Genomic DNA, 15,383 nt, shown 5'->3' on the forward strand with positions numbered 1-15,383 from the left:
GTGTGTACATGTAACACATACATATGTAAATTTAAAAATATATAAATATATAAAATAGTGACCAAGATAAATATGACCTCTCCCCTCCTGGAGAGACAGAACCAAAATCAATTTTTAAAAACTTTATCTTAAATTTTGCTAACAGGGGCGCCTGGGTGGCTCAGTCGTTAAGCGTCTGCCTTCGGCTCAGGTCATGATCCCGGGGCCCTGGGATTGAGCCCCACATCGGGCTCTCTGCTTGGCTGGGAGCCTGCTTCTCCCTCTCCCACTCCCCCTGCTTGTGTTCCCTCTCTAGCTGTCTCTCTCTCTCTCTGTCAAATAAATAAAAAAGAAAATCTTTAAAAAAAAATAAAAATAAAATAAATAAAAATAAATTTTGCTAACAGCTATAAAAGAAACAAATAGGGTTCTAAGATGGGATGGAGGTCAGGGAAGATCTCTCTGAGGAGATGACATTGAAACCAAAACTTGAAGCATGAGAAGGAAACAGTCACACAAGGAATCGGGGAGAAGAATGTATTAGGAAGAGACAACAGCACATTGCAAAACCAAGGAAGGGAGCTTGGCATATTTGAAAAACAGGAAGAAGGTCAAAACATTCAGAGTAGGGGCGCCTGGGTGGCTCAGTTGGTTAGGCGACTGCCTTCGGCTCAGGTTATGATCCTGGAGTCCCGGGATCGAGTCCCGCATCGGGCTCCCTGCTCGGCGGGGGGGTCTGCTTCTCCCTCTGACCCTCCTCCCTCTCATGCTCTCTGTCTCTCATTCTCTCTCTCTCAAATAAATAAATAAAATCTTAAAAAAAAAAAAAACATTCAGAGTATACTGAGCAGTGGGCTTAGGGTATCAGGAGAAGCAGGAGATGAGGAGGAAGCAGGGACCAACTGACAGGGCTTCATTACAGACCATGGTAAGGAATGTGTATTCCAAGTATGGTGGGAAGCCACAGATAGACTCTAACTGGTGGAGTAATCTGATCAGAGTTTTGGTGTTAAAAAAGACCACTCTGGTTACCTGTTCAAGAATGAATTGGCAGGGAACAAAAGTCAGAGTGGGTAAACTATTAAAGCCGTCTGGGCAGGAAATGATGGTGTTTGGGTTAAGGTTTTGTTAGTGGAGTTGGAGAGAAAATGATAGATTTTGTTTGTATTTTGGAAGTAGTGTTGACCAGACTTACTGATGGATCGATCAGATGAGTAGGATGAGGACAAGAATTAACATAGAGCTACCAAATGGACTCTCAAATGAGTAGGTGTGCCATTTACAAAGCCAGATAGACTTTTTGAAGAACATGCTTGGAGGAAAATACCAGTTTTCTACTTTTAATGTATTGAGTTTAAGATTACTGTGAGTTATTCAAGAAGAGACATGAAGTAGACAATCCGAAATTCAAATCTGGGCTTCAAAGGAAAGATTAGGGCTGGAGATATAAATTTGGAAGTGTGACATTGTGATTTATAATAAGAAATATATGTGGTCTTCTGGTTCTGGGCACAGAGCTCCTAAAACCCTGGGAATTTCTTCAAGTGAGGAGTGGGAAAGGTCTTTTGTTACGTTAATGATGTGATTTTTGTCTCCACCTAAGGATGAGGGTGCTAATTGCTTGGATCACCAACCATGTAATTAGAGGGTTGGAATTTACAGTCTAACCCTCAGACCTCTAGGGAGGGGAATGGAGCTGGAGGTTGAATCAGTTGCCAGTGGCCAGTGATTTAATCAATCATGCCTATGTAATGAAGCTTCCATAAAAAGCCAAAGGACAGGGTTCAGAGAACTTCCAGGTTGATGAATGTGTGGAGATACAGGGAGAGTGGCTTGCCTGGAGAGGGCATGGAAGCTCTGCACCCTTTTCTCATACTTTGCCCTATGCATCTCTTCCACCTGGCCATTTCTGAGTTTTATCCTTTTATAATAAACTGGTAATCTAGTGGGTAAACACATTTCCTAGTTCTGTGAACTGTTGTAACAAATTACTTGAACCCATGCAGGGAATTATAGGAACCTCCAATCTGTAGCCAATAGGTCAGAAGCATAGGTGACAACCTGGTCTTGAGATTGGCATCTACATGTGTGTTGGGGGGGGGAGCTGCAAATCTTGTAGGACTGAGCCTTTAGCTTGTGGGATCTAACGTTATCTCCAGGTAGATTGTGTTAGAATTGAGTTGAATTGTTGGACCACCCACCTGGTGTCTGGAGAATTCCTTGTTTTTGAGGGGAAACTCCTCCCCCTACACACACATGTCGGAATTGAGTGCAGAATCCAAAATAGGAAGGCACTAGATAGAAATGATATTTGAAGCCTTGAGAATAAATTAGAGTGTATAGAGAAAAAAAGTGCCTAAGACTAAGACCTGACGAACTGCATTACTTGGAGAATAGCTAATTAATTTATCACCTCAGTAAACCTGGGGCCATTCATTTGCTTTTCTACACGTAGGCCACTATATTGCCTAAAGTGTTACTTTGAATCAGAACATCACACTTTGACAGAAACAGAAAGTAGGCTAACAGACATTCAGGGCCAGTTGGACTTACCTGAGTGGTCATGACTCAGATGGGAGTCACTCTTGACATCTCTCCTTTCTCACTGAAACACCCAGAGAATTGCCAGGTTCAGTCACCTCTGCCCTGGAAGCCTGTAGCTAAGCCATCTACATGAGTTCATGCTCCACCTCCTTTTGCCTAATACGCTGTGATTGCTCACCTGGGTGAGTGTAGTATCCTTCTAACTGGCTGTGCTCCTAGTATCAACCCCTCCAGTCACTTCTCACTGTTGCTTTAAAACACTTCAGTTACTTCTCATTTGTCTTAAAAATAAAGGGACAAAAACATCAGCTTCTAAGTGAAATCCTCATGTACAAAGAATTTTGAGTGTTGTTGCCTAATGAATTTAGGAATTTGCTTATTGACTTATTACTGAGGTGAATTTCAGGTTTAGTTTTTTCAACAATTAAACTTCGATTCTGTAAAAGCAAAAGTGCGTTTCTGCAAAGAAAAAAATGATAAAAGCAATATAGTTCAATATAAAATTATAAAATAAATGTAAATTAGAGCCTGAAGAGGTATGTATATATGTGTGTGTTGACCACTTTTTATCAGGTATGCCTGATGTTTTTGTTCTTACCCTTCTTTTGCTCATTCATGTTAGTAATGCTCATCATAATAATGAACTCTATACACTGTTTCTCTAGCTTATACCAAAAATATATGTAACATTATTTGTATTTTAAAATTAGCTTGAAGTCAGTTGTTGTTAACTTGAAAGTTCTCTTGACACGTCTCTATCCAATAATTTCATAAGCATTTTAACTTTAAAGGATAATTTCGTATTATGTTAGTGAACTATCAGAATTTTCTTTTTTGTCGTACCATTTTATTATTATTTTTTTATTTGGAAAGTTTTCTAAGCTTACCCTTCTTAGGCATTTTATATGGTAATATTTAGCTGTTAGAAAATTTGGGAGTAAAAAGTTAACTGAAATCCAGTTGAATAGATTTCTCTTTTAATCAATGTAGTATTCCACATATTACTTTAAGGAGAAAGAAGTATCAAAGGAAAATATGGCTAGCAGTAAACAGATAAAAATTTAATTCTAGAATATATTCTCTCCTAAATTAGACTATAAAATCCCTGAAAGAGTAGTGATTTATAATTTTTTAAAAATAAATGCCAAATATAATGGTTATTTATAAATGTTTAAGGGAAGGGAATGGATAGCCTAAGATTCCTAGACATTAATCCAGAGTTTACTCTTCCTTTTGTTTCTATACTAGCTAATGAGAAATAATATTGAGAAGGTTAATCGTGGGTATGATTTAGGTTTAACCATATACAGTTATTGATGAACATGGCACATGAAATTCACCTACAAAAAAGGCAATTTCAACTTAATTCTTAGGCTTATTTATGGAATGGAAATTGTACTTAAAGGTTTTAAGAAAATGAATAACTTCCTTTTGGAATAAGAAAGTTTTTCTAATTAAGTCTGTTTTTAAATCAGAAACTTAGATTATGTCTTAAACATTCAGTCAAGTTACAACCATATCTTATGCTCTCTTTATATACAACTTCTAAGGCATTTCTTGTTCTTATCTGAAGACAACTAATATATTTGATTTTGCTTTTTTAATTTTTAAGACTGCGGAGAAATCAGGCCAAATTGAAAGATCAAAGAATGTAAGGCAAAGACAAAATGATTTTAAGGTAAGTTAAGGGTAAGTATGTAGACTTTTTCACAGGATAAGGTTTTCTCAACCAAAGTTACTAGAAAACTATCTACATTCAAACTATTCATCACTGTTCAGGCTGATTCCTTTAGTTGATTTAATCAAATTAATGACTTTTAATGCAGTTTTACTTTCATCATTGTCTAGAAAATGATTCAAGAAGTAATGCAGTGTCTTGTGAAGTTGATCCGTGGAGCCCTCCTCCCACTCAGCATCCCAGAGTGTGGAGTGAGGCAGTATGGAGGCTGGGAAGTGAAGTCTGAGCTCTCAGGACAGTGGCTTGCTCATGTCATCCAGACCATAAGGTAAATATGGACACATTCTTCTGAAAACAGGTAAAAATTTTTTTGTCTTTTTGAAAAAAAAAAAAAAAAAACCCACAACGCATTCAGTTTGGATTTGATTTTTTAACATAGTCAACAAAGAATTTTACTCTTCTTGCCTCCAGTATTTCCTCTCTATCATATAGCACCTAAACTCCTAAACCTTCCTGGTGCTTATGTTTGATGAGAATGTCATACTGAATGTGCATCTTTTTTATTGTTTAATTCAGTGTTACTGCTGTATTATAATTCCTGTTATGGTTTTACTTTCTCCTTGCTTTCAATATAATATTGTAACTAACAACCTCCATAGGCTAGCCAAACTGATGACAGGAATTGCTTCAAGATCCCACTCTGCTCACTTTTGTTTTGTTGTGGCTCTTTCACAGGCTTACTTATGAATCGTTGACTGCCCTTGAAATTCCTAATGACATGTTACAGACTATCCAGGATCTCATTTTGGATCTCCGAGTACGTTGTGTGATGGTCACATTGCAACACACAGCAGAAGGTATGTTAAGAAAAATTGATGACATTTGCTAGACAACAATTATCTGAATATGCCACCTCTTTCTAGCTTCTAGTCCTTGAAAATGAGAAAATTACTTTTATGGAAATTTGAGTATTTTAGATCACAAATAGCTGCTCAATAGAATTTTTTTTCCTTTTTTGAATAGCTTTCCAAATCTATTTACCTGAGATGCCAGACCATGCATAAATTAAAATGGTTATACTTAAAAATATTTCAGGATATAAGAACATCCTTATGGCACATGTTAAGTAGAAAAAGTATAGTATAAAATATGAAGTATGAATCCAATTTTGAAAATATGTGTATTTTATTTTATTTATTTATTTTTTAAAGATTTTATCTATTTATTGTCAGAGAGGGAGAGAGTAGCAGGTAGAGGGAGGGAGAAGCAGGCTCCCACTGAGTAAGGAGCCCGATGTGAGACTCGATCCCAGGACCCTGGGATCATGACCTGAGCCGAAGGCAGACACTTAACTGACTGAGCCACCCATACGGGCATCCCTGTATGTATATTTTAAATATTTAGAAATATCAGTGTAAAATCAGAAGAAAGACTAACAGTGGTTTTCTGTATAGTAGAAATTTTAAGTGATGCTTGTTTTCTTTATACCTTTTAGAATTTTCAGGATTTTGTACATACAATCATAAAAAGCGGGGTTATCTTTACAAAGCAGCCTTTAGATATTAAATATTTTCAAAGACAATTAAGAACATCATTATAAATGACATAAGCCATAACTATCTGTCACCAAGACTTTTTAAGTAAGAAGGTCACATCTTGGGGCACCTAGGTGGCTCAGTCGGTTAAGCATCCAACTCTTGGTTTCGGCTCAGGTAATGATCTCTCAGTTGTGGGATTGAGTCTAACGTTGGCTCTGTGCTCAGTATGGAGTCTGCTTCAGATTCTCTCTCCTCCTCCCTCTCACCTGTGCTCTCTCTCTCTCAAATAAATAAATAAAATCTTAAAAAAGAAAAGGTCACATCTCTACAGAATTGGTGACTAAATATACTGTGTCAACAGAAAGGGAATAGAATCCAGGTGAAAAACAGCAGTGTCCTCTGAATTCACCTGCTCCCCCCAGGGACCTGACACAGCCTGAAATGCTAAAGGTTTGGATGGATAGCATTCCTTTGCCAATCATCAGAAGTGTCTACGATTAAAACAGAATTTTTAATCAGATATTTTAGGAAAAAAAATTTTGTAGTTTATTTTGTACATGCTGAATATTTTCAAGAGTGCTTTGAATAAGTAATAAACCATTATCTAAAGTTGTCATTAAGCCTAGCCTAGCAGTCTCCAAATTGAGCTAAATTTATTTACATTAATGTTTTATGAAAACAATACACATTTAAATCCTTGATCTACCAGAATTATATTTTATACTTATTACCTATTTTTCATTTTTTTACAAACCCAAATAAAACAATGAAAAACCATAACCTTTATAGATTTTTATCTCTATAAAATTCAATGCGATAATTATAATAAAAAGTACGTGTGTGCTTATTTTCTCTGTAGAAATAAAGAGGTTAGCTGAAAAGGAAGACTGGATTATCGATAATGAAGGACTGACTTCTCTTGTAAGTTTATATTCTTTTCAGTGGTTAATCATTAGTGTATATTGTATTCAAAAATAATTTGTTTTATTAATAAGCATATATTCTTTGCATTGTAATTCTAAATAATTTCTGAAAATAGAAAAATAAACTTCTTGAAGTTTTCCTTTTCAGAGTCATTTTTGCTTAACACAACAACAAATATTTAAAAATTAATAAAAACTGGATTTCTTTTAGAGTGCTCTTTCTTCATCATGTGTCACTTGTTTGTTTGCATTACGTTTTAAAATAGATTGTGCTTCATTCTAAGTTACCCAGTAACTTGAATTTTTTAGAAAAACAGAATAGAAAGAAATGCTAATGTCGGCCCCTAAGCCAAAACAAAACAAAAGAAACAATAACAGCAAACCTCTCCAGATATATACATAGGTTAAGCAGGCAATTATAACATGGCATATTCGTTTTAGAGTCATCATCTGTTCAGGTGGGACTTTTAGATTTTCAAAATACTTTTGAAAATAGTTTTCCTGATATACCATGTTGTCACATCTGTTTCATGGATTCCCACAGTGATCCTGTAGGTGGGTGTATCAGTTAAATTGACATTCAGATGCTAAAACATCGAGGTCCTGTAGACAAGATGGGCACTTCTTTTATCTCTAACATTAAAGAAATTAGGACTTGTGTGGCAGCTTAGTCATTCAGTCAGTACGCAGGGCTCCTTCTGACTTTCTTCTTTGTGTTCCTTATTGTGGCTTCTGTCTCAGGATGGCCTCATGATTACAAGAAGGCCACTGTAGTTCCAAGCACCACGGCCTTATTCCTGTCATGGGAAAAGTCCAGCACTTTCTCAAGAGCCACAGCTGGCCATTCTTCCTACATCTAATTGACTAGAATTTATTCACATGCCCATCCCTGTCTACTGTGGAGGCTCGGAAAATGCAGTTTTTTTTCGCAGAGCACATTGTTAATCCCAACCATTTCTGTTTTACCTTAGTAAGAAAAATGGAGAAAATACATCGGGGGGAGGCAGTTAGGTTTCTGCCTATTTAGTAGATGAGGAAACTAGAATAAAACAGTTTTTGACTTGCCAAAATTTACAAAATAGTGGTGAATGAGGTTGTTGAAAGGCAGTGACATCATGTAATGATATTCCTTCATTTCCTCAAATTGCTAAACTTTTTTTTTTTAATTGGTATACTTCTTATTGATAGTCTTTCTTTGGGAATTTTTGACAAGTTGAATTCTTTTCTCCTATTCCTCTGAAGTACACTAAAATGTACCTTACTTTATATAACAATATGGTTTAGAATAGCAGTGCTTACTTAGAAATTTTTGTAAATTAAATCATAATTAACATTAGGGAAATTTATTATTTTTAATAAATCTATAATTATATTTTAAAGGATTTTAATAAAAATTAGCTTTAGTTTATTTGACTTATTCTACTTTTCATAATTATTTGTGCTTAAATACAAACTATCCTATAACTAATTCTGTTGTACTAAATACTTAGAGAAAGGAGAGGTGGAGTAGACCTTCATGGTTCAATACAGCAGTCATTTGAGACATGGCTTGTGTAAAATACATACCAGATTTCAAAGACTCACTGCACAAAGAATGTAAACTATCTCAACTTTTTATACTGATTACATGTTGAAATAATATTTTGTCATATTGCATTGCATGAATTATATTAAAATTAATTTTTTTCTTTTAATTTTCTTAATGTGTTTACTAGAAACTCTAAAATTATATATGTGACTTATGTTTGTGGCTCACATTATACTTCTTTTAGACAGTGCTGTTGTAGAGGAAAATGTGCTACACTGGGTTTAGAATCATAATCTGGTTTAATCCTTAGTTCTGTCATATAATAGTCATGCAATTTTTTTTTTAAGTTTATTTATTTGATCTCTACACCTAACATGGGGCTTGAACTCACAACCCTGAGATCAAGAGTTGCATGCTCTTCTGACTGAGCCAGCCAGGCGACCCAATAGCCATGCACTCTTAAAGAAGCCACTTTACCTCTCTGGTTCCCAGTTAGTGCTTTTATGATAGCAGCCGCCTCTGGGTCCCAGTGTGTGCTTAAGTGGTAGCTGTCATATCTCAGTTTGGTTGGTTGATTATAGTAGTTAAACCTCTTTGAAAATATTTTGAAATGGTCACTATAAACTTGTTTGTAGTCAATTTGAAGTTTAACTATAATATTAAGAAACTATAACCATAGAATAATTTCATGTTTGTCACACATTCAAGCTAGAATAAACTTTGTAGATGAATGACCCACAGAAAGTTACACTTCTGGTGTCAGCCATTTTATCTTCTAGCCAGATGTTGGTAAAGAAATATGCTAAAATAATAGTGTTGATAAAGCTGAGCATGTTTTAAGCTATTCAGCATGGACCTCACTTCAGAAAAAAAGGTGAAATCAGTGTGTAGAGTAAAAGTTGAAGATCCAGCTTTGAGTATTTTAACCTGACATCTGTAAAATTCTTAAGACTTTGAACAATGACTTAAATTGTCTCAAATTCTATTACATACTACTAATTTATATTTTCTTAACATTTCCATAGTACCAATCACATTTTTTGGAATAGGAATACATTTTTTTCTTTCCCTGAAATTTTTAATTTTTTAAAATTTTCAATTCTGGGAGAACTTTCTTCTTTCATAAGAACTGGAATGATTTGTGATAACTCCTATAGTCAGCTAAATTGGGTGGTTCACTGACAATATGCAGAGATAGTACCGTTTCTTTTTAGAAAAAAGAAATCGATGTTTACACTATCATTTACTCCCAGTTTAACTGAAACTACTAGAGTTCTCTGGTATTCCCTATCCATTTATTGTATTAATATAGATATGAAAAGAAATTAAGAAAATCTAGTTCAGATATGAATGCAAGAAATCTAAGTAACTACATAGGAACATCAACATTTAATTGCCCACAATTAAATTTTGGATTTAATTATCACTATTATTATTTTAATATCTTAGATTTTCTTAACTTTTGAGGCAGGTAGGTTGGAGGGATAAGGTCAGGTATCTAACAAACGTTTTGACTCTTCAAATACTTCCGTGCAGTTGGTATTTCATACTATATGCTTTTATTTTTACTTATTTTTTGGGTACTTAGAAGTTTTTTTTTATGGTGCCCTCTTGTGGCTTCAAAGTGCAGTATTAGAGTGACATTAAGGTTGAAGCAGTTATTTTAGCTTTCATTAAGTCTGGGTTCCTTTTTGTAAAAAAAAAATAATCTTCTTTGTATACAGGTATCCCTTCTCTTCAGTTTTTCCCCCCAATCTCTTTTAAAAATTGAAGCATGTAATAACGAGAGGTTCTGACTCCAGATTTTTGCACAGACCTTTTTTAGTTGAATTATGAGCCTTACGTAGCCTTATGCCCCTGAGTGAAACCCAGAACCTTAACCTCATCTTGTACTGCCAACCTCTCGCTTAGTGGTTGTGATGCACTGCTGTTCTTGTGCTTCCACAACCCCTTCGGCCTCTGCCCACCCTGGCCTGTGCACATGTCGTCCTGCCTCCTTGAGCTCACCACCCCCTTCCCTTATCTTTTAAGGGACTGACTCCTCTTGCCCTGCAAGTGTCAGCTTAAATGTTTTCGCAGTCTGAGGGGGGTCTTCTTTGTCCTAGTTGGAGCACATTCCCCTCCATCATCATCATTTTTCTCTGAGTTCCCATTTGTTCTTTTCATGGCACTTACTCTAGTTTTTTTTTTTTTCTTTTTTTTTTCCTAGTTTGCAGTTGACTTATTTTATTTTTAGTTATTTTTTTTGTTTTTGGTTTTTTGGTTTTTGTTTTGTAAAAAAGTAACAGTTTTGTTGACTGTGACTTTTATGGTTGTGTCTTCTACCCTAGTGTATACACTTAAAGAGAACTCTGTCTGTCTGAATCCTATATCCCCGTCACCTAGAGTATGCCTGGCACAAAGTGAAACCTTAAATACAATAGGAGCTAAGATGTTATGATTCATTCAGATTTATCTTGAATGCCATTTGTTGGATATATCTTCAAGTTTTATTTTCTGACTTAATGTATATAAAAAATAACTATAATGACTTTTGAATTAAAGATCATGGACCTTCTATGAATAATTATTAGTAACACTAAATTTTGAACAGTACCAGACATGTAGAAGATCTAGGAGATTGAGCTCAGAATATATCCTGGAAGTAGTGTGTAAAATATGAACTTGTGGGGCACCTGTTTTTTAAAAAATTTTCCTATTGGCCTTATCTTTAAACTACTTAAAAATAATATTTTCTTGGGCACCTGGGTGGCTCAGTCGGTTAAGCATCTGACTCCTGATTTTGGCTCAGGTCATGATTTCATGGTATCGAGATGGAGCCTCACATCGGGCTCCCTGCTGAGTGTGGAGTCTGCTTAAGATTCTCTCCCTCTGCCCCTCCCCCCTCTCGTGCTTGAGCGTGCTTTCTCTCTCTCTCTCTCTCTCAAAATAATAAAATATAAACTTGCTATATCTGTTCTTTATCAGGTCATTTGCTTCTCCGAAGGGTAGAATTTTGAAGAAAAATTTTAGTTATACCTGATTTCTATTCTAGTTGAAGTAGATGTATTTTAGAATCTCAAGATTGACCCATTTTTTTTTTTTTTTAAAGATTTTATTTGACAGAGAGAGAGAGACAGCGAGAGACGGAACACAAGCAGGGGGAGTGGGAGAGTGAGAAGCAGGCTCCCCGCAGAGCAGGGAGCCCGATGTGGGGCTCGATCCCAGGACCCTGGGATCATGACCTGAGCTGAAGGCAGACGCTTAATGACTGAGCCACAATGGTGCCCCAAGATTGACCCATTTTTAAAAATCAAGTGCAAAACATGCCAAATGTAAATCTTGGTGACTAGGAGATTATCTTTCAAATTGTTGGCATCTGGTTTTCCTTTCAATAAATCTGTAAAATTGAGAGTTGGGGGCCATAATTTGCTTCTGTTAAATGTCTTAATAACCCATGCTTATTTTTGAATTTTAAGATAATGCATTTTTTTTTTCCATCAGCCATGTCAGTTTGAACAGTGCATTGTACATTCTCTGCAATCACTTAAAGGAGTTCTAGAGTGCAAGCCTGGAGAAGCCAGTGTAAGTTTTCTGTTCTGTAAATTCAACTTCTATTTCAAACTTTCCCAGGAACCTGTGGGAATCACAGTTGTAAATGAGTCATTTCAGCACAAGAGAGCTTTTCCCTCAGCTGCTTGTTTTATTTCGTTTAACTGCATAGGCTGTCAATTTCTTGGTTCCATGATAGGCTGATGGAAGTTAAAATGTGAATGTAAGTGTTGTAGGTAGAGTAATTGGAGTCATCAACATTTGTATACAGAGAGAATGACTGACCTGAATGTTGTCAGGCAGCTCCATGCCAGTGTATTCTCAGGCCCAAAACACTGTCTGGAGGGCAGCTCTTTATTCCTGTCCTTTTAGAGTAACGTTACCCACAATGGAAGCAGTTTCCCATGTGTGGATTTTTTTATATCGAGCTTCATAAACACAAAGTTTTATTTTCTTAGCAAAGTCCAAAAACTTACCAAAATTCTTCTTTATAGGTCTTTCAACAACCTAAAACACAGGAGGAGGTTTGTCACCTAAGCATCAGTATCATGCAGGTAATATGTAAAAGCACTGATGCCCTGAAACCTGAAATAAAGCAAATTATAGTAAACTCCCTCCTATTAATATTATATGTACAACGTTCTTTTGTCATCTTGTCTGAGTCTGTAATAGTTTATGGCTAGTAAGGTAACAGAGTTCCAGGTAAGATTAATTCCAGCTTGTTCTAGCAATACCCCTTTATATTATACTTCCCTTTTTTTGTGTTTTCTTCCTACGTTACATATATTTCTGTTACAGCACAAATTAAATGACATGATAGTTGTTTACATTGTATCTAGAACATGAAGTTCTTTGGGACTAGTGCTTTGTGAGAACATAACAAAGCTGAGCATATGATTGAGTGGATGAAAGGAAGGAAAAGGTCTTTTTCCTAAAATATATTCAGGAATTTACAGTTGGATCAAAATATAGGTGCTTTTAATCTTTTATCACTTATGGTATATACATTGGCATATGAATTCCCAATGCGTACATATAGTATATATATGGGATATATATTCTGTCACTTCTGGGAGATATACATACATACACACATACATACATACATATCACTTATAGTATATATAAGTATATATTTGTATATATTAGTATATATTTGTTTTTTATTTACATAGGATTATTGGGGCACCTGGGTGGGTCACTTGGTTAAGCATCTGACTCTTGATTTCAGCGCAGGTCATGATCTCAGGGTGGTGAGATCGAGCCCTGCGTCAGGCTCCCGTGCTGGGCATGGAGCCTGCTTAAGATTCTCTCCCTCTGCCCCTCCGCCCCTCCACTTGTGAGTGTACATGCACACACTCTCTTAAAAAAAAGTTTATTTACAGAAAAAATATTTGCATTATTTTTAATGTTCAACTAGATTAGTATCTAAGAATTCATGTTATTGAAACTTCTTATTTTTGACTTAGATTTTTATATACTGTCTGGAACAGTTGAGCACTAAGCCTGATGCAGATGTAGATACTACACAGTAAGTAAACTGAAACTAATCTCACTGATGTATTAAAAATACAGACTAATGTTTTATATGTAGTCTTATATCCTAAGACAATAAGAGAGATAGTGTATATTAAAATTATATTTTTATATATTTGACCTATATTTTTGTATAATTTCTTTATCTTCTGAACTCATCTTACCATTCCTAGAGACATGTTGAGCAAACTGAACACCTGATTAGCTTACTAATTACTGAAAGCAAAAAGTTTTATAAATAATAAGAGTGAAAATTAAAATATATAATTCCTAGTTGATAATCTTTAGAATTCTCATGTTACAGAGAATTACCAATACTCTTGTTAAAGACTAATTTTTCTAGTAGAATTAAGTCTGGGTCAGGCTTAGTTATTTGAGCTCCAGAGGATACATGTTGATTCTTAATATTTACAAATTCTGGTAATTATTCTTTTATAATACTGTTCTATAGGATCTTTTAGTAATGTAATTTATCTGAATGATATTGAATGATATTTGGCATGTGTGACTTCTGTGCTAAGGTTAATGCTCTGACACAGAAAATACTGAAATAAATGCCTCTTAAGTCTATAATTGGTAATTTGAGAGGTTTTACATGTTTGTGATTTTCTTGGTATTGGTTTTTGCCTTTCAGTATATACTACTACTACCTCTTTGAGACTTAGTAAATATTGAACTATAGTTTTCCTGTGATTCGATTTTATACGTTTAACACAATCCACCAGGAATTTGTATTGTTAATCCATTTGCTGATATTGTTGATTAAATGTCTTTCCTTCCATATTGTTTTGTTACAATTTCTGTTTCAGACACCACTGAATTCTAATATATAGTGCTATGTATTTCTGAACTTTTCTTTTTTTTAAATTTAATTTCATTTTATTTCCAACTCCACATACAGTGTTCTATTAGTTTCAGGTGTACAATATAGTGATTTGACAGTTGTATACATCACTCATACTCATCACAAGTGCTCTCCTTAATCCCCATTACCTATTTTACCCATCCACCACTCCCTCCCCTTTGGTAACCATCAGTTCTCTAAAATTAAGAGTGTGTTTCTTGGTTTGTTTCTCTCTCTCTCTTTTTCCCTTTGTCCATTCGTTTTGTTTCTTAAATTCCACATATGAGTGAAATCATATGGTATTTGTCTTTCTCTGACCGACTTATTTCACTTAGCATAATACTCTTTAGCTTTAGTCATGTCATTGCAAATGGCAAGATTTCATTCTTTTTTTGGCTGAGTAATAATCCATTATATATGTTTTATATATAGTCTTATATCTTATACCACATCTTCTTTATCCAGTCATCAGTCGATGGACACTTGGGCTCTTTCCATAATTTGAGTATTGTTGAAAATGTGCTATGAACATCACGATGCATGTATCCCTTTGAATAAGTATTTTTGTATCCTTTGTGGAAAGACCTTAGTAGTGCAATTGCTCCATCATAGAGTAGTTCTATTTTTAACTTTTTTCTTTTTTTTTTGCATTGTTGGTCTTTTTATCTTTTTTTTAAATTTTTTTAAATTTTATTATGTTAATCACCAAACATTACATTATTAGTTTTTGATGTAGTGTTCCATGATTCATTGTTTGCGTTTAACACCCAGTGCTCCATTTAGTACGTCCACTCTTTAATACCCATCACCAGGCTAACCCATCCTCCCACTTCCCTCCCCTCTAGAACCCTCAGTTTGTTTTTCAGAGTCCATAGTCTCTCATGGTTTGTCTCCCCTCCGATTTCCCCCCCTTCATTATTCCCTTCCTGCTATCTTATTCTTTTTTTTAAAACAACATACAATGTGTTATTTGCAGGTCTGTGATTCAGCAGTCTTACACAATTCACAGCGCTCACCATAGCACATACCCTCCCCAATGACTATCACCCAGCCACCCCATCCCTCCCACCCCCCCACCACTCCAGCAACCCTCAGTTTGTTTCCTGAGATTAAGAATTCCTCATATGAGTGAGATCATATGATACATGTCTTTCTCTGATTGACTTATTTCGCTCAGCATAATACCCTCCAGTTCCATCGACGTGGTTGCAAATGGCAAGATTTCATTCCTTTTGATGTCTGCATAATATTCCATTATATATATATACCACATCTTCTTTAT

The 15,383-nt window shown here is 35.4% G+C and overlaps 1 protein-coding gene across 3 annotated transcripts in view; it reads left to right on the forward strand.

Annotated features, from left to right (window-relative positions):
* EXOC2 (exocyst complex component 2) overlaps positions 1 to 13,962 on the forward strand; it is a 155,893-nt gene extending 141,931 nt beyond the window's left edge. For all 3 annotated transcript variants that reach the window (XM_081827797.1, XM_081827799.1, XM_081827798.1), the window contains 7 exons: positions 4,136 to 4,201; positions 4,372 to 4,529; positions 4,937 to 5,058; positions 6,599 to 6,660; positions 11,674 to 11,754; positions 12,216 to 12,275; positions 13,191 to 13,962. In XM_081827797.1, coding sequence (XP_081683923.1) covers positions 4,136 to 4,201; positions 4,372 to 4,529; positions 4,937 to 5,058; positions 6,599 to 6,660; positions 11,674 to 11,754; positions 12,216 to 12,275; positions 13,191 to 13,256 — 615 coding nt within the window. In that variant the 3' untranslated portion in view covers positions 13,257 to 13,962. The remainder of the gene's footprint in view (positions 1 to 4,135; positions 4,202 to 4,371; positions 4,530 to 4,936; positions 5,059 to 6,598; positions 6,661 to 11,673; positions 11,755 to 12,215; positions 12,276 to 13,190) is intronic.
* The last annotated feature ends 1,421 nt before the right edge of the window (positions 13,963 to 15,383 follow it).

Source organism: Leptonychotes weddellii, chromosome 8, assembly GCF_054177405.1.
Source record: "Leptonychotes weddellii isolate Sample4059 chromosome 8, ASM5417740v2, whole genome shotgun sequence".
Lineage (NCBI taxonomy): Eukaryota > Metazoa > Chordata > Mammalia > Carnivora > Phocidae > Leptonychotes > Leptonychotes weddellii.